Raw genomic sequence first — 19,944 nt, 5'->3', positions numbered from 1 at the left:
AAGAGTTATGTCCCTTCCATACCCCTCCCATTGACCAATCAGATTCCACCTCTCATTTCACTTGCTTTTTCTTCAAACAAAATGGCGGCGCCCAGTCAAGACGATCTGATGGATAATCAAGATCAATATTGTTATAAAATGGGTCTTACATCCCGAAGTGCATCATATCACCTGAGCACCTTAATTGAAAACATGAAATGATCAGACAAATATCTGTTGACGCCAAGTTGACAGTACACATGTTTTGCAAATCCTGCAGTCGACAGAAATCTGCACGTTGAAATCCGTGTTGATGTCTAGTTCTTTACGTGATTTTGATTGTACTATGCATAGACTCGTTAGTACAGCCAAAATGTAACAGTTACTCAAGAATTCCAGCCCAGTTCGGCAAGGGTGGGAAGTGGGCTTCTTTGCCTGGAGTAGATGGTTACAGGACCTTATTTCAGTTCAGATACTGACCGCCTCCGTGGTCTAATGGTAGGGCGTCCGCCCGCAGAGCGGAAGGTCCGGGGTTCGATCCCCATGGTACTTGTTGTTACCCTGTCTGGCGCTTGGCATTGAGGGGGTAAAAAAGGACTCGTCGGCTCGGAGTCAGTGTACTATGTCTGAGTGGGGTATTCATGTTTAAACTGCCGCATGGTGTCTCAGTGTGCTAGCACTATAAATCGGCATCAGTCCGGCCTAGTACAAGCAGCCACACACACACACACACACGCACACACACGCACACACACACACAAACACGTGCATGCACGTCGCTATATAAGTGCAAAAATCTTGGACGCGACGTTAAAACCCATTTCATCTCACCCCACCCAGTTCAGATACTAGTAACTAGATATGTTTGATTCTTCGTATTCACCTTTCATTTCGTGACAACATTCAGCTTCACATGTTTACCCTGTACAAGGGGCGATCGGGTAGCCTAGTGGTTAAAGCGTTCGCTGGTCACGACGAAGACCCGGGTTCGAATCCAGACATGGGTACAATGTGTGAAGCCCATTTCTGGTGTCTCCCACCGTGATATTGCTGGAATATTGCTAAAAGCGGCGTAAAACCATACTCACTCACCCTGTACAAAAAGAACACGTCAACCAGCCCGTTTTAATAGCTAAAACGTGATATAATGTTTAATTCTAAGTATATGTTCAGGATCCATCTGCTGTGATGCAGATGCAGATATCAGACTTTGAGTCAGGGTTCTGTCAACTTTCAAACCGTGCCTCGCCCTAGGGGCACAGCCCTTGTCCCCCTCACGCGATATATGGTGTGTGAGCGTGTCTAGACGTCGGGAAGGGAGGAGGGGGGGGGGGGGGGGTGGGGGGGTGGTCCTGCTGCTAGTTGTATCCCAGTCGGTAAACGCAGGTAACCCATAGGGTCATGCGAATGGCAGTCAAGCGATCACTGAGGTTTTCATGTCACGCCTTCAAAGGATTTGCGGTTTTCAAAAATGCTGATTGTGTAGACTGCTGTGAGCGTAGTGGGAGTTCTGATTTTGTTGGAATGCTGTCACGCTCTTGTCTCATTCCAAAATGGGTTGGTTTGTTGTTTTGCAACCGTCAGCAATATTGCAGACAGGTCGCGGCGGCCTGTCAATAAGCGAATATACAAACCAGTGGTTGGTATTATGAGCATCGACCTTGATCTCCCGATCCATTTTGTCGCATCTAGTGTGTCTCTCCGTCCCTGAACCACATTATTTCACTTCCAATCAGCCCTATCTGTAATGCGAAAACCTTATATGAAGCAAGTCTAGATTTTCCTCAGGTTTTTGATCTCCCTTTTCACTGGGGCTCCTTTTCAATATTAATGGAGTTATTTATTTTCAGAGCTTTAATTTGAATCGCCTCTTGCGACAAGCAGTACATGGAAACTATACTGACAGCCAAAAGAAACGCGAACCATAGAAACTTATAGAGAAGTATGTACGTTAAGAAGAGATGTTTCCAATATGTTCCACTTAATGACAAAACCAACAATCAGTCAAGTATTACGACAACGTGTCTTTATTCTTTTAACGATATGCTGTACGTGGTTTCAAAACTTTAAACGCTCATCCTGCACGAGACACATGGTGCTTCTCGAGTCATGGATCTGTGACGTCACATGTAATGCGTACATGAGCGTCGGTTCACACAACATACCAGTATGTTCATTTGTGCATCGAACCAATCCAATATCTATCATATATAAGTAATTCTTTATATATTAGCCAATATGTGTGATATTCGCGTTTCTTTTAGCGGTGAGTAGATATGTGTACCCAGTGAGGTCACGCGTTTTACAATTGCAAATGAGGCGTTAAACCGCTTGAAGTAATATTCCAACCTTATCACGACAGAAGATACAAATAACATAATTCTGAAATAGCCTGGAAAATTGATGTCACGACAAATCTTTCATCCGTTCGCTACTCCTCAAAATGTTTTTTTTTTTTTAAAATATTGTAGTGTTTCTCTGTTTTGCGTGAAATCATGTTCATATGTTTTGTATACTATAAAAATAGGACAGGTGGTTACGAAATATTTCCTTCCTCTGTGTAATTGCTATGTGTGACTCCGTTTGATGTTCTCTCAAACAGAGATAGGCCAGTTTTAGATCCGATCTCAGCAATGTCCCTGAGGTATGGCTTGTGGTTGTTGTTACAGGTATCTCCCAGAGGGTATTATTTCGACTACCTGATAACATTTCTAAGAACGTGTTCGTTATGACATCAGATAAAATCACAAGTCCTACTCTCTGTAGTATCTCAGCCAGCTAGTGCATGGTGATGACGGGGGTTGGGGGGTGGGGGGTGTGTGTGTGAGGGGGGGGGGGGGGGGGGGTGTGTGTTGACAGTGTACTAATTGTATGATAGCTCGGTGAAACGGTTGCTCTTCATGTGTTGCGTGTGTGGGGCGTTGGAAGGGAGGCAGGGAGCAGTAATAACGCGTTAGTGTGACGTTACAAATGATTATTTGCATATTCGTATAAGCAGAGGGCTCGGCGTACAGTTGTCGGTTGAAAGTTATCACATCAACTCGATAACAAGCGGAATATTTTCCCCTTCGCCTAGGCCTTACTGTAATGCAAGTAATCAAAGCAAGTCTAGATTTTCCGAAGCTTTAGGTTCATATCTCACTGGGGCTCCTTTTGAATTTAAATGGAGCTATTTGTTTCTATCAAAATTATTTATTTCAGAGACTAAACGGTAGTCTATGCTAAAACCAGGGTATGGGGAGTGGGGATGTCAGTGTGTGTGTGGGTGTGTGGGTGTGTGTGTGTGGGTGTGTGTGTGTGGGGGGGGGGGGGTAAGGAGGGAGCAATAGAGACCCTCCGACAAATGAAGGTCGGGCTGGTCCGCAAATTAGAAGCGGAAGATGCGAGGAGAGGAGCGCGATGGCATATCGTGGGAGGACAATGGGTTCGTTTCTCAACACCTACCAATCTATATTTTTTATCTGTTTTCAGACCGATTCACCCCAGGCCTGGCATGTGTGTTCCAATGACTGTTTGTTCTACGCCGCAATCAACAATACTCTGTAAATAACTGAGGACACTTATCTCATTTGAGAACATTTATCTAAAAATAGGTCAATACGGACAAATGGAGCACAGTCGTCCCGGCACTGTCGCAATCCGTCTTGGTTTGTGCTTGACGAATCAAGAATCAATTAAGAATCACGATTTGTTTTGTACAGAACACCCTTGTAGAAAGGGTACAGACTATCTACATATGGTAATAAATATAACTATAGACATGAATGATAGATATATATAACATACATTATATATAGAAATATAACATATTATTTTCATTCACGGTACGTGAAGGTTTATATATATCATAACGTGGCTGACAGTGTACTTACTTGACGAGATGACCGCCTCCGTGGTCTAGTGGTAGAGCGTCCGCCCGGAGAGCGGAAGGTCCGGGGTTCGATCCCCGGCTGCGTCATACCAAAAGACGTTAAAAGATTAGCATTAAAGGGCTAAAACAAGGATTGGTCGGCTCGGAGTCAGTATACTGTGTCTGAGTGGGGTATTCGTGTTAAACTGCGGCATGGTATCTAAGTGGGCTAGCACTATAAATCGGTATCAGTCCGGACTAGTACAAGCAGCCAAACACACACGTGCATGCACGTCGCTATGTATGTGCAATAATCGTTAAAGCGACGTTAAACCCAATTTCACCTCACCTCACTTGACGAGATAACAGAACACCGACCGCTAATGCTTCGATAGCGGCCTATACCAGCTATTCCGATACAATCACGTCAATAGTCACAGCTTTCATATCAAATGTAATTTTTTGGAAGGAAATAATTTTGGAAGCAATTATTCAGATATTGCTACCTATCTTGATTCTTTCTTTCAAATATATCCTAGAGCCGCAACAATATCAGCAACAACGCAAACATCAACGCAACAACTTATGATTCTAACCAGACCACGTGGCAGCTTGTTGGAAACAAACACACTATGTATTAGAGATTAGAGAAAAACACATGTCGCGGCACATGCTCAGACGTAGGTCATGTCGGACTGTCACGTGAGAGGAAATGTGACACTCTTCCTGCTTACATAACAGTAATAGCCATGTAAAGGGAAGTAACTATCTTGAATTTTATGCAGACCTTAAACTTCTTTCATGCTAAAACAATAAGCAACGCAGGTTCGTCCCTCTACTTTCGGAGTAGCCGGTTTTATAAGTGTTCCTTTCCAAAATTATATTGAGAAAATATCTCTAAATGTATGTACATGATAATAATATATGTGTGTGCTCGCGTGCGTTTGTACGTATGTGCGTGTGTGTGTGTGTGTGTGTGTGTGTGTGTGTGTGTGTGTCCCGACTAATGCCGATTTTATAGTGCTAGCCCACTGAGATACCATGCCGCAGTTTAACATGAATACCCCACTCTGACACAGTGTACTGACTGCGAGCCGACCAGTCCTTGTTTTATCATCTTAATGCCGAGCCCCAGGCAGGGCGACAACAAGTACCGATCTTCCTCTCTGTAGTATTATATCGAATGTAACGTAAAAAAACAAAATCCGTTACAACAAATAATAGGATACAATGTTAGCTAGTTGTTGGCAAGACAAGCTTTGATAGCATAGTGATCCAGTGATGCCAATTTACTGGAAATCGAGGAAATAAATAAAAGATAAAAAAATAACTAAAGAACAAATTCTAAAATGTTTGTAGTTAAGATGTATATTGTTTATTTGGTTACTAGATCCATCATCCGTTTTAATTTTCCAGTTTTATCTTAGCACATGTAGGGGATTTACTATCGCAATAAGTGCAATCATTTTAGACCCGACGTTAAACCCCATTTCACCTCAACTCAGCTCCAAGAGGTCCCGCTGTACGTTTATGTATTTACGTCACAGTATCAGCGTACAACTCCACAGTGAAGATCCGGGTTAGAATTGGCCTGCAACAGCCCATGCCTGTCGTAAGCATCTTCCCGAGGCAAGAGAGTTAACTGACTTTAAAAGTCCAGTTTCCACCCTTTCCGAACTACATGTAGGCTGGTATTATGGAGTTACATTTTGGCTGGACTAACGAGTCATTGCATAGTCCAATCAAAATCGCGCACCGAAATCGAAATCCGGTTTGTAAACTGTCGTGCAGATTTCGGTCGATTGCAGGATTTGCAAAGCATGTGCACTGCCAACTCGTTGTCAGCCGATATTTTCAAAATCTTTTCATGTTTTTAATGAAGGTGCTCACGTGATTTGATGCATTTCGCGATGTAGGACCCGTTTTATCACAATATAGATCGAGCAGATTGTCCTGACAGGGCGCCACCATTTTGTGTGAAGCAAACGCAAGTGATACGAGAGGTGGAATCTGATTGGTCCATAGGAGAGGCCTAGAAGTGATCAGACTCACTGTCCTGGTTGATGCATGTCATCGTATCCCAATTGGGTAGATCTATGCTCATGATGTCAATCACTGGATTTTCCGATCCAGATTAAGTTATTTACAGACCCCCGCCGTGTATCTGTCAACAAACAAACAAACAACCGTGTACAGCTCTCAAGGCTTCATCCAGCTTCTCGGGTGGTGGGGTAGCCTAGTGGTTAAAGCGTTCGCTCGTCATCCCGAAGACCCGGGTTCGATTCCAGACATGGGTACAATGTGTGAAGCCCATTTCTGGTTTCCCCCGCCGTGATACTGCTGGAATATTGCTAAAAGCGGCGTAAAACCATACTCACTCATCCCACTTCTACGAGGATTGATTGACAAGTTTTGAGCCTCACAATTACGTAATTATGTAATAGTGAATTTTTGTTGTTGAGGACATGACATGATGTTTGTTCATAGTTTTAAGCAGCACTCATCAATGTGACGGCGGTCTGTAAATACTCCAGTCTGGACCTGACAATCTAGCGGTTGACATCTGTTTCCTAACACGAAGAAGGCTCTACCCGGCAACCGTGATTGACATTTTTCCTCACACGAAGAAGCCTCTACCCGGAAACCGTGATTGACATGTTTCCTGACACGAAGAAGGCTCTACCCGGAAACCGTGATTGACATGTTTCCTAACACGAAGAAGGCTCTACACGGAAACTGAGATTTACATGTTTCCTAACACTAAGAAGGCTCTACCCGGAAACCGTGATTGACGTGTTTCCTCATGTGAAGAAGGCTCTACACGGAAACCGTGATTGACATGTTTCCTAAACGAAGAATGCTCTACCTGGAAATTGTGATTGACATGTTTCCTCACACGAAAATGGCTCTACCCGGAAACCGTGATTGACATGTTTCCTCATACGAAGAAGGCTCTGCTCGGAAACCGTGATTGACATGTTCCCTCACACGAAGAAGGCTCTACCCGGAAACCGTGATTGACATGTTCCCTCACACAAAGAAGGCTCTACCCAGAAACTATGATTGACATTTTCCCTCACACGAAGAAGGCTCTACCCGGAAACCGTGATTGACATGTTTCCTAACACAAAGAAGGCTCTACCCGGAAACCATGATAGACATGTTTCCTCACACGAAGAAGGCTCTGCCCGGAAACCGTGATTGACATGTTCCCTCACACGAAGAAGGCTCTACCCGGAAACTGTGATTGACATGTTTCCTAACACAAAGAAGGCTCTACCCAGAAACCATGATAGACATGTTTCCTAACACGAAGAAGGCTCTACCCGGAAACCGTTATTGACATGTTTCCTAACACAAAGAAGGCTCTACACGGAAACCGTTATTGACATGTTTCCTAACACAAAGAAGGCTCTACACGGAAACCGTGATTGACATGTTCCCTCACACAAAGAAGGCTCTACCCAGAAACTATGATTGACATTTTCCCTCACACGAAAAAGGCTCTACCCGGAAACCGTTATTGACATGTTTCCTAACATGAAGAAGACTCTACCCGGAATCCGTGATTGACGCGTTTCCTCACACGAAGAAGGCTCTACCCAGAAACTATGATTGACGTGTTTTCTCACACGAAGAAGGCTCTACCCAGAAACTATGATTTACATGTTTCCTAACACGAAGAAGGCTCTACCCGGAAACCGTGATTGACATGTTTCCTCACACGAAGAAAGCTCTACCCAGAAACCGTGATTGACATGTTTCCTAAACGAAGAAGTCTCTACCTGGAAACCGTGATTGACATGTTTCCTAACACGAAGAAGGCTCTACCCGGGAGCCATTTTGACTCGAACTTTGACCTTACAGTAGCTGTTGAAAAAACTAAGAGAATGGGATAAAATACCTTCGGCATCTTTGGCAAAAGTTTGTCAGCGAGGAAGGAAATATTTCATTTTAGTATCTTAAGTTCAAGTCATTCTATGTGAGGCTGAGAACTTATCAATCAATCCCGTAGCGATCAGTGGAAGTGAAGGAGTTTGGCTGTGCTCCATTCACTGGGATTCAGGTTGTGTCTGATGACTATCTTGCATGTTGCATGTTACGTCTTCTGTTATATAAATACCCCAAGAACCCATTAATAGAACAAGCCCAGTCAGTCTTGCTACCATTCACTAGCAAGTTGATACATTGTGTGACGTTTTTACGCTTCTTAGTTATTTGGGTCCATTGGCTCGTTAAGGATAAGTGTTTGCCACGTACGTTCTTGTCGTTCAGGTCCTACGTTATCAGCAGTAAACAGCAGGTCTTGTAATGAAGACTAGTTTGCTGTATTCCAGTGTTCCAACACCATGATAGTAAAAGGCTCAAATATACAGACAATTGGTGGTGATTGGTGAATATGATTGATGATGATGCTTGATGATGATGATGATGATGATGTTGATGGTGATGATTGGTGATGCTGCTGCTGATGATGATGATGACTGGTGGTGGTGATGATGATGATGATGATGATGATGATGATGATGATGATGATGATTGATGATGACGATGATGATTGGTGATGATGATCAACCACCGACTCTGACCTGACGCCGTTCCACAAAACCATCTAATATTTACGACTGAAGACAACAGATAAATATTCCTAAACTACATACACGTACGTCGGTATTGCAACGATATCATTAGCTGCATCTACATACTCCCGTCACATATTCCTGACATTTGGGACACATCAAGGCAGTAGAGACATAGGTGATCAGCTTTCTTCAGCAAGCAAGCATTCAGTGGCATACGTTAGACATGAGATGTACGGCTTGTGTAACTTATTTCACGAGACTGTATTGATTCTTGGATTTACATATTTACACAATAATACATGGTTACCATGGCTACGTTCCTTGCATGTCACAGCATCGGTTCTACAAGTCACTACATGCATGTCGTCATGTGTTATATATGTTAATGATTTTAATGAGGCAATATGTATACTAATAGTCACTGAAAATTTCAGTCCACATGTTTGCTTGTTTTTTTTGTTGTGTAACGCCGCACTAAGCAATATTCCAGCTATATGAAGGCGGTCTGTATATAATCGAGTTTGGACCAGACAATCCAGTGACTGACATCATGAGCATCGATCCACGCAATTTGGATACTCCATACATTAACCAAGTCAGGGAGCCTGACCACCCGATCTCGTTAGTCGCCTGTTTCGACAAGCATAGTCGCCTTTTACGGCAAGCATGGATTGTTGAAGACCTATTCTACCAAGGATCTGATGAGTGCAGCGTTAACAAACACACAAACAACATGACATGTTTAGGTCTTAACATGTTTTGGACTGTGTTTAACAGCTAAATGTGTTAACATGTGTGTAACCACCTTGACATTCTTTGTAGATAATTTAAAAGAGGGTGCTTTCTATAACCGTTTATTTGGGATACTGTGAGTTTGTGGGGGTGGGGATAGGGGTGAGGAAGGGGACGGGGACGGGGATGGGAATGAGGGTGAGGATGAGGATGAGGGTGAGGAAGGGGACGGTGATGGGGATGGGGATGGGGAAGGGGACGGAGATGGGGATGGGGATGAGGGTGAGGATGAGGATGGGGATGAAAGGTGAGGAAGGGGACGGGGATGGGGATGAGGGTGAGGATGGGGATGGGGGTGAGGAAGGGGATGAGGGTGAGGATGGGGATGGAGTGAGGAAGGGGACGGGGATGGGGATGAGGATGGGGATGGGGTGAGGAAGGGGACGGGGATGGGGATGAGGATGGGGATGGGGATGAGGATGGGGATGGGGATGCGGTGAGGAAGGGGACGGGGATGGGGATGAGGATGGGGATGAGGATGGGGATGGGGTGAGGATGAGGAAGGGGATGGGGGTGAGGATTAGGGCGAGGAAGGGGATGGGGATGGGGTGAGGAAGGGGATGGGGTTGAGGATGGGGATGAGGATGGGGATGGGGTTGGGATGGGGGTGAGGATGAGGATGGGGATGAGGATGTGGATGGGGTGAAGAAGGGGACGGGGATGTGGATGAGGATGTGGATGGGGTGAGGAAGGGGACGGGGATGAGGGTGAGGATGGGGATGAGGAAGGGGATGGGGGTGAGGATTAGGGTGAGGAAGGGGATGGGGTTAGGATGGGGATGGGGTGAAGAAGGGGATGGGGATGTGGATGGGGGTGAGGAAGGGGATGGGGGTGAGGATGGGGATGGGGTGAGGAAGGGGATGGGTTGGGGGTGGGGTGAGGATGGGTATGAGGATGGGGATGGGGGTGAGGAAGGGGATGGGGATGGGGTGAGGATGGGGATTGGGGTAAGGATGGGGATGGGGATGGGGTGAGGAAGGGGTGAGGATGGGGATGGGGATAGGGATGGGGGTGAGGATGGGAATGGGGATGCGGATGGGGGTGAGGAAGGGGACGGGGATGGGGATGAGGGTGAGGATTGGGATGGGGGTGAGGATGGGGTTTGGGGGTGAGGATGGGGATGGAGGTGAGGAAGGGGACGGGGATGGGGATGAGGGTGAGGATGGGGGTGAGGATGGGGTTTGGGGTGAGGAAGGGAATGGGGATTGGGATTGGGGTGAGGAAGGGGATGTGGGTGAGGATGGGGATGGGGATGGGGATGGGGATGGGGATGGGGGTGAGGAAGGGGACGGGGATGGGGATTAGGGTGAGGATGGGGATGGGGTGAGGAAGGGAATGTGGATTGGGATTGGGGTGAGGAAGGGATGAGGGTGAGGATGGGGATGGGGTGAGGAACGGGATGGGGATGGGGATGAGGAAGGGGGCGGGGATGGGGGTGAGGAAGGAGATGAGGGTGAGGATGGGGATGGGGGTGAGGAAGGGGACGGGGATGGGGATGAGGGTGAGGAAGGGGATGGGGGTGAGGATGGGGATGAGGGTGAGGATGGGGGTGAGGGTGAGGATCGGGATTTGGATGGGGGTTGGGATGGAGATTAGGATGGGGTCGGCTGGGGGTGAGGATGGGAATGGGTGGGGATGGGGGTTGGGATGGGGATAAGAGCTATTCTAGCAGTGTAAATGGATAAGTTTGGGGATGAGTGGGTTGTGGTAACTTAACAAACTTAAGCGTCTATCGTAGTAATCAGACATACTGGTACCTTCATTGACAGCTTCCTGTAAGAGAGAAGTACCACTAGTCATACAGCCTCAACACGTTTATAAACACATGGGTTATACACCTTTGTGGGATATACGAACCCGCAACCTCCTGATGTGTCCTCCTTCACGCTACCACCCGTGCTACGTAGACAAGTGCCTGAGAATCTGACTTACACACCTAAGTTCAGCATATATTATACATCTTATCCATATTTGACTTATTGCTTAATGATTGCACTTTATTAAAACACGTTTAAACTTTAAACATGTGTTTAGACCTAAATGCGTCTAGGTAGAACAAACCAATTTTGTAAACCTGATCATGTTTCGATCTGAACGTGCCTTGTCTTTATTTACATTCTAAACCCATTTTAAAAGTTTAACAACGGGGGGACATCAATGTTCACCATTATAATTTCGATTTGATATTTGCCATTCTGCATTGGACTTTGTAGCACATGAGTATGTATAATCTTGAATGAAAATAGCTTTAAAATTCAAGGCTTAAATCACTTTGACTGGTACTACTGATTACCGCTATTGGTGAAGGAACATTTGTCTTTTGGGGCTGTCTTGATAAAAGCAACAAAACCCTCCCCATAATCATGAGGAATTTCTACTAAATCAAGAGTACAATTCCGACTTTATCATAAGCATGCGTTTATGAACCACTATCAAATAGTGATAATATCAGGTGAGCGTATCCTGTCACATTGCTATCACCTGTCACAAACACATGCAAAGGCATGTTAATGTTCACCTGACCAAACACGGGAATATACATGGTACACGTTTTAACAGGGAACTGCATCGCACATCATTGCTGCCATGGTGTATCAAATGTCCTCCACATGACTCTCATAAAACCTTCTGAAGGCTTACCGAGACTTTGAATGTTGCAACCCTGTAACAGCTTTTTGAGCAAGAGTCGTATGACGCTCTTTGAAATCTTCGTGGAAAGAACATGCTCAGCTGTACCTAAAAACCTCATTGGCACTAACGTTACTCTGCAGATCCATTCCACAGATTACTATATGGAACAATTACATTTATACACATTTAAATTACTCCGTTCCCATGATTCTTCAATCCAGAGATTTGTATTCTGACCATTGCAACGCAGCCGTCCGGAAAAACGGGGGTTCGTTACATACAGTGTTCAGAGATTTGTATTCCGACCATTGCAACGCAACCGTCCGGAATAACGGGGTTTCGTTATATACAGTGTTCAGAGATTTGTATTCCCACCATTGCAACGCAACCTTCCGGAATAACGGGGTTTCGTTACATACAGTGTTCCGAAATTTGTATTCCGACCATTGCAACTCAACCGTCCGGAATAACGGGGTTTCGTTACATACAGTGTTCAGAAATTTGTATTCCGACCATTGCAACTCAACCGTCCGGAATAACGGGGTTTCGTTATAAACAGTGTTCATCATTACATTCCACGACTACAAAATCCTTGTCTCATTTCAGAATCAACACCAGCGTTCCTCGGCTCCCCTCCGCCGGCGATGATTACTCCGCTGATTTAGGTCAGTGTACTCTAGTTACAAAACGCCCCGTAATATGCCCCATCTTTCACAATGGGGGCACGCCTCAGGATTCCGGCACTCGTGATGTACGCTCACCAACTGTTTCGCCGAAAGTAAGTAAATCCCGGTCAGCGTGATCGTAACCTACATCAATATATAAACAGAAGAGGCAGACTGGCACCGAAAGCCGCACTGTAACTGTGTCAGGCTGACCTATTTCCGCATTCAGGACGGTCTGACCTACAATTTGCCACTTGATAGCGGACGGATTGAACGAGCGCGGCGTGATGGAGTTATTTATAGATCGGTAGCCTTCTTATCATGACATTTATAGTAGTTTTGATAAATAGGCCCTTGTGACCCACTTATCATAGAAATAGGTCACGGGTCATAAATATGGGCGTGTTTCGTTTGTTTCTTGTTAAACGCCCACTCCGCAATAGTCCAGCTATATGACGGCGGTCTGTAAATAATTAAGTCTGGACAAGACAATACCCTTGATTGACAACATGAACATCGATCAACGCAATTGGGATTCAATGACATGCATCAACCAAGTCAGCGAGCCTGACCAACCGATCCCGTTAGTCGCCTTTTACTACAAGCATAGTCCCCTTTAAGGGCAAGCATGGGTTGCTGAAAACTTATTCGACCCCGAAACTTCGCGGGTCTAAATATGGGCATGCTTGTCAGACACGTGAGAGCATGTAAGTTTATGTGTACTTTGGAGTAGTTTTGTTGTATGGACAATTGAGAAGTAGACACAAGCATTTCCATATGCCAGTTAACTTTTACATCGACACGAGGGACAGAAAGAACTATTGTTCTTCCCTTTCATGAAGGAGGGGGCGTATTGTGGGTCAGTTGCTTTTATGGAATGGTAAACGCCATTTTTGTTAATTATAGCAATAAGCAATAACAGCGGAGCGAGATACTAAAGCCATTTTTTCCTAAATGCCAAATCTTACTCTTTTACCTGCCTTTGATCATACTTCAGTAAATAAAAGGGACAAAGCTTTTCCATGGGTTGCTGAAGACCAATTCTAACCCGGATCTTCAAGGATAAACGACTTTTAGGCAAGATTTGAAATCTTCGTAGCAAGAGCATGCTCGATTATACCTGAAAGGTTTAGCGAAAGTTATGAAAACCTTCACGGTCTAATTGCCTTGTTTTGATTTTGCCAATCCGTGAAGAAATACCGATGCATCTACATTCGGGAGCACAATTGATGCATCCCCCCCCCCCCCCCCCCTCCCTCCCCCCTCTCCCCCCCTCCTCCCCCCCCTCTCTCTCTCTTCCCCCCTCCTCCCCCTCTCTTCCCCCCTCTCCCCAGCATGCCTATATCTCTTATCCCCAAATCTCACAAAAATGTCATCTTGGTGGAAGTCTGGCAGTTTTCTCAATAAATTTCAGATGACATTTTCTTTTCCTATTTGATGCATTGTCTTGAACCTTTGAAGACAGAGATGTTACGAGACAAAGATAAAGATGTAACTATTAACACTATACTTAACATTAACACAATACCGATAATGACTAAGTAATCGCCTGTTCACTACGTTTGGTGAATCGGAATAAGCCCAATTAACATTTGATATTTACCAACACAGACTGGTTTGCCCACCAATGTGCGCATACGCGTTTATTACGTGAGTGAGTGAGAATGGTTTTACGCTGCTTTTAGCAATATTCCAGCAATATCACGGCGGGCAATATCACGACAAGAAATGGGCTTCACACACTGTACCCATGTGAGGAATCGAACCCGGGTCGTCGGCGTGACTAGCGAACGCTTTAACCACTAGGCTACCCGACCGCCCCTTTACCTTGAAACTAGGTCAATACAATATGCACATTAATCCCTGAAGAAAAACCAAGAAAATAACAGGAAAGGAATACATGGGTTACATATTACAAATATGTAATACAATGCTATTTTGTGGCGCAGCTGTTATGATAAAAAACCTCAACACGATTGCGATTATTATTATTATTTTATTATACATGTATATATACCGCAGGTATCCATGGACTATTATCAGCTCAAATATGTTTGGTTTGTTTGTTGTTTTACCCATCATGTTCGTACTGAAATGAAATGAAGACAAGATTAATGGACTCAGGGGGGTTAAGAATATATATAGGAAATCCCGTCAATCACCTGGTTCAGAACGATAGGTGGTGATGTAGTCTAGCGGTTAAAGCGTTATCTCGTCTCGGCTAAAACCCGGGTTCCATTCTTAATTGGGAAAAGATGTGTGGTGCCTAGCCTTGGCATTCCTGCTTAACATGGATTAGCTAAAACATCTATTCTCCTCACTCCTACATCAGTGCCCCTACTTGACTACACATGGATGTATCACCCTTTCCTTCACACCGAACCATGTTTACTTTGTGTGTTTGCTTGTTTGTTTGTGTGTTGTTTAACGCCGCACTCAGCACTATTCTATATGACGGCGATCTGTAAATAATCAAATCCGAACCAGACAATCCAGTGAATGTGACATATGAGCATCGATCCACACAACTGAGATACGATGACATGCATCAACCAAGTCAGTGAGCCTGACCACCCGATCCTGTTAGTAGCGCCTTAAGACAAGTACGGGCTGCCGAAGACCTTTTTTTACCCGGATGTTCAGGGGTCGCATCATGTTAATTTGCACGCTGCATTAACACGATATCGTGATAGCAACTGTATTCTGACACTATATCGTGATATCCTATTACAGGAATGTACAGACATGAAACCGCATCACGCATGTAACAGGAATCAGCTAATGGCTTGTCGTGAGAGGTTTTTACCCTTGTCCTAGTAGCTAGAGATAGGCCTGCTAGGCACCGAGTCAACAACCACTACCACTGTGTGCTGACCTGGCACAGAGTGCATCTTGTAGAACATATCTACCTGTGTATAAACAAGCTTGTATATTCCGCTAGTTATCGACTTGATGTGATCACTTTCTACCGACAACTGTACATTGACCCCTTTGCTAATACGGACAGAGAGAGAGAGAGAGAGAGAGGGAGAGAGAGAGAGATAGAGAGAGAGAGTTCGGTTTAACGCCGCTTTGAACAGTATTCCAGTTATATCGTGGCGTGTCAGCTTAATGTGGGAGGAAAGCCCAAAGTGATGCAGGTCTCAGACGTTTAACACTTCGGTGAAACCCATGAGCACGGGTATGGTGCTGAAAATCCTGGAAACATAGTCGGGGTGAACCGGGATTCAAATCCACAACCATAGGTTTCTGGCGTGTCCAGGGGACGCAACTGTGCACAGCGAATCGCGGCGCCTTAGACGACTTGGTCAGAGATAGAGACAGAGAGAGAGAGAGAGAGACACAGAGAGAGTCAGAGACACAGAGAGAGTCAGAGACAGAGAGAGGGGTTTTATAGTGTTGATCCACTAAGGTTCCATGCAGTTTAACATAGACACTCAGACACAGTATACAGACTCGAGTCGACCAGTCCTTGTTTTTGTCCTCTTAATACAGCTCCCCAGACAGTAAACAACAAGTACAATCTTTTAACGCCAGTGATCTGACCACCGACCTTACGCTTTCCGGACAGACTCCTTATGCCTGGACAGACTCCTTATGCCCGGACAGACTCCTTATGCCCTAGACCACGGAGACGGTCACTGCGTAAGTATATTAAAGCTAAACGTTGTGGAAAACTGATTAAAGGTTATTGGGACTTGCAGAACCGAGGTTAACAACATCATGAAACAGGAGCTCTTGCACGTTCACCAGACCATCATAATCAGCCTGTATACGTTCACAGAAAAAGATTCCACTCTCGATATTTCTCATCCATCAATCTACATTTAATATCAGGTGAGGTAAGGAGAAATGGGGTCTAACGTCGCGTCCAAGATTATTGCACTTATATAGCGACCGGCATGTACGTGTGTGTGTTTGTGTGGCTGCTTGTACTAGTCCGGACTGATGCCGATTTATAGTGCTAGCTCACTGAGATACCATGCCGCAGTTTAACATGAATACCCCACTCAGACACAGTATACTGACTCCGAGCCGACCAATCCTTGTTTTTGCCCCTTAATGCCGAGCGCCAGACAGGGTAACAACAAGCACCATCTTTTAACGTCTTTTGGTATGACGCGGCTGGGGATCGAACCCCGGACCTTCCGCTCTCCGGGCGGACGCTCTACCACTAGACCACGGAGGCGGTCCCATTTAAACAACTTTACAAAAGTTCCAGGGCCTAGCCTGGCCTCGGGTGAGGTGGATGACCTGTACTTATTGAACAGCTAAAGGCCATCCTATCGTAGACGTATTCATCCCAATTCCCTCAATAAAACACCGTTTGATGTTCAGTTACTGTGTCTACCCGGCCATCAAATGCAACGATAATGTCATTGCCGTTTCCAGACCAATATGGCCTGGGGTCTAATATCTGTAGTCATTATCGATTCCAGCATTGCTTGTGAACCCTAGACTCTAGAATAATTTCAGGCGACATTTACCTTCGTGAAAACAAAAATTTGATAATACCCCAGCAGGGGCGAATCTGATAGCTGTTATTGACCTCGTATCGGCAACCACGTTGATATTGATCGAGATCATATGTTCCAATACTGCCTTTCTGCTTCGTATGACGTTTCTAGCTGATGGCTCTGTATTGAGTGTCACTCTAATCAGATGTGTATGTTTGTCATCATTTGTTTGCGTTGAATGCAAATTGGGCCCAAAACATATGTCTGTATAAAAAATGTTTTGATGGATAATATTCCAGATATGATAAAAAAAATATCAGATAGCTGGGATCATGTTTGTTGAGTCAGAAATATGCTATGTGTGTTTATCAGCGATGTGAAGGACAACCGTTTTTTATAAATTGTACGGATACAGAAGATGGAAAGCTTTTAAAAAATGTCTGAGATTCATTTTCAAAACGTACATAATGTTTTGACCGATCTGTCAGCGTATTGTATACTATGGTTGGAAGATGTGGATAATGTCAACCGACGTCACCTTTAAATGTCATATGGCTTTGAGGAAGAGGGAACTGTAAGTAATTCGTCGTAGCGAAACAGATGTGTTTTTGATTAGGAAACAGAATCTAGAACGATGTTTCTTTGATGTGGTATTAGGGCATCAAGAGGTGAGGTGAAATGGGGTTTAACGTCGCGTCCAAGATTATTACACTTATATAGCGACGTAAATGCACGTGTATGTGTGTGTGTGGCTGCTTGTACTAGTCCGGACTGATGCCGATTTATTGTGCTAGCTCACTGAGATACCATGCCGCAGTTTAACATTAATACCCCACTCAGACACTGTATTCTGACTCCGAGCCGACCAGTCCTTGTTTTAGCCCCTTATTGGCAAGCGCCAGACAGGATTACTACAAGCACCATTTTTTAACGTCTTTTGGTATGACGCGGCTGGGGATCGAACCCCGGACCTTCCGCTCTCTGGGCGGACGCTCAACCATTAGACCACGGAGGCGGTCGAACATCAAGAAAGTATGTGTAGATACGCCAACGTTACACACACTATTTGATGGCTCATGCCAAACGTTCAATCTATTGCGTTGTGAATTATTATTTGGGTTTGTGCAACTTTAATATCTTATGTGAATGCGTGGCTTTAGGAGCAGGTCTTTATTGCAGCATATGTTTCATGCAATAATACAAGATTCTGGCACGATTCTGACCGCATCTTACTTATTTCACGGCATGTGATGATTGATGATTTAGGAAAAGTAATGCTTGTCCTCACAGCTTCGTTGAAACCCACGATCAGGGGTATTTGACAAGAAAGACATGTGAACTTTTAATTTGCATTGATTAGCAATAGAGTTTAATAACGTATATATTTACCTTTTTATGTATACATAATTTGGTGTTTTGTGTCCAACGAGGACATGGATATTCAATTATTACGACTAAAAATGATAATCAAAATGAATGATCGGCTTCGAGTTATTTGATGCTATTTTATTTTACTTTGTAACGGGGGGCACTGGGGGCCCAGTCGTCTGAGGCGCTGCGATTCGCTGTGCAGAGTTGCGCCCATGGGGGCGCCAGAAACCTATAATTGTTGGTTCGAATCTCGGTTAGCCCCGATTATGTTTCTAGGTTTGTCAGCACCATACCCGTGCTCGTAGGTTTCATCGAAGTGGTAAACGTCCGAGACCTGCATCACTTCGGGCTTTCCTCCCACATTAAGCTGACACGCTGTGATATAACTGGAATACTGTTAAAAGCGACGTTAGACCCAACTCACTCACTCACTTTGTAACGCAAATGGCTCATCGCTTGAAGTGTCAGTACTATTGCTTTGTGTACTTATTTTAGCGTTTATGTTTTGTGTTTCTGTATGTATGTTATATGTATATAAGGTATCATTGTCAGAAAAAAAGTCTCTTTGTCTCTTTGTATGTGTATGCATGAGTGTATACATGAGTGTTGATGTAGTGTAGGCATTACACACGCCTTGCTCTTGTTCAAAGGTTGTTAAGCTCAGTAAAGCTTTCAAAACTTTTTATGGTAATTATGCGGAAGACATTTCCAAGTTTGACGCATCAGTGACAAAATGATGTCGGACGCAATAAATCACACCATATGTTCCCGACCCAAACCCCCCACCCCCCCCCCCCCACCACCACCCCCACCCCCCCTCCCCCCGTGAACGGAGCGGTCGGGTAGCCTTGTGGTTAAAGCGTTAGCTCGTCACGCCGGGTTCGATTCCCGACATGGGCACAATGTGTGAAGCCCATTTCTGGTGTCCTCCGCCGTGATATTGCTGGAATATTGCTAAAAGCGGCGTAACACATTACTCACTCACTCACTCAGGTCAATAATTGACAGTTGGGAGGCTGAAAGTTAAAGCCTTGAGGGGAGTGTACAAAAGTGGACTCTTCAGGTTTTAGAGTCAAGTCAAAGTTGATAGTACTAATACATTGTTTGGGCAGATGTCCTCCTCAGTTAACATACTGGCGGTATACATGGCATTATTTGATGTGTCATTTATACCAAGTTCTTTGATCAAATTAATGTAGTGGTGTTTACATATAATGGTTATGTTATTTTAGGCCTTGTCAGTGGGAACAACCACAAACTTTTCACGTAGGGCAGCCAGACTTCGGATGACAGCAGGCTGAGACAGAATGGGTTCCTTCCAATTCCGTTTCCTCTTTCTAAGTTTGTGCATTCTACCAATGACAACATCACGCACTGACTTAACCCACTCTGAAAGACATTCACAGGTTCCTCTTCTCTTTTGGACCATTTTTTGGCATATTCTTCGACAGCATCCATAATGATTTGAATTTGTGATACCAACGGGAAGGAGGTTGCTTACGATATTTTGGTACATGTTTGAATAACTGACGAAGGTTGTTATTGTCCACAATAGAGAAGTCAATAAAGCACACAAAGATTTACAACCACTCAGCAGCAATCAGTGGTCCAAACCG

At 44.7% G+C, this 19,944-nt stretch overlaps 1 protein-coding gene across 1 annotated transcript; it reads right to left on the bottom strand.

Annotated features, from left to right (window-relative positions):
- Window positions 1-9,948: 9,948 nt before the first annotated feature.
- Window positions 9,949-19,786, bottom strand: LOC139451684 (tetra-peptide repeat homeobox protein 1-like). The gene is made up of 2 exons (XM_071233003.1): window positions 19,717-19,786; window positions 9,949-10,811 (listed from the first exon to the last, which is right to left on the bottom strand). The coding sequence occupies exons 1-2, from the start codon at window positions 19,784-19,786 to the stop codon at window positions 9,949-9,951; spliced, it is 933 nt and encodes a 310-aa protein (XP_071089104.1).
- Between the last annotated feature and the right edge of the window lie 158 nt (window positions 19,787-19,944).

This window comes from Haliotis cracherodii, unplaced genomic scaffold (assembly GCF_022045235.1).
Source record: "Haliotis cracherodii isolate W230 unplaced genomic scaffold, xgHalCrac1.p SCAF_9, whole genome shotgun sequence".
Lineage (NCBI taxonomy): Eukaryota > Metazoa > Mollusca > Gastropoda > Lepetellida > Haliotidae > Haliotis > Haliotis cracherodii.
Note: the sequence above shows the minus strand (reverse complement) of the source record. Positions and strands in the feature narration are given on the sequence as shown.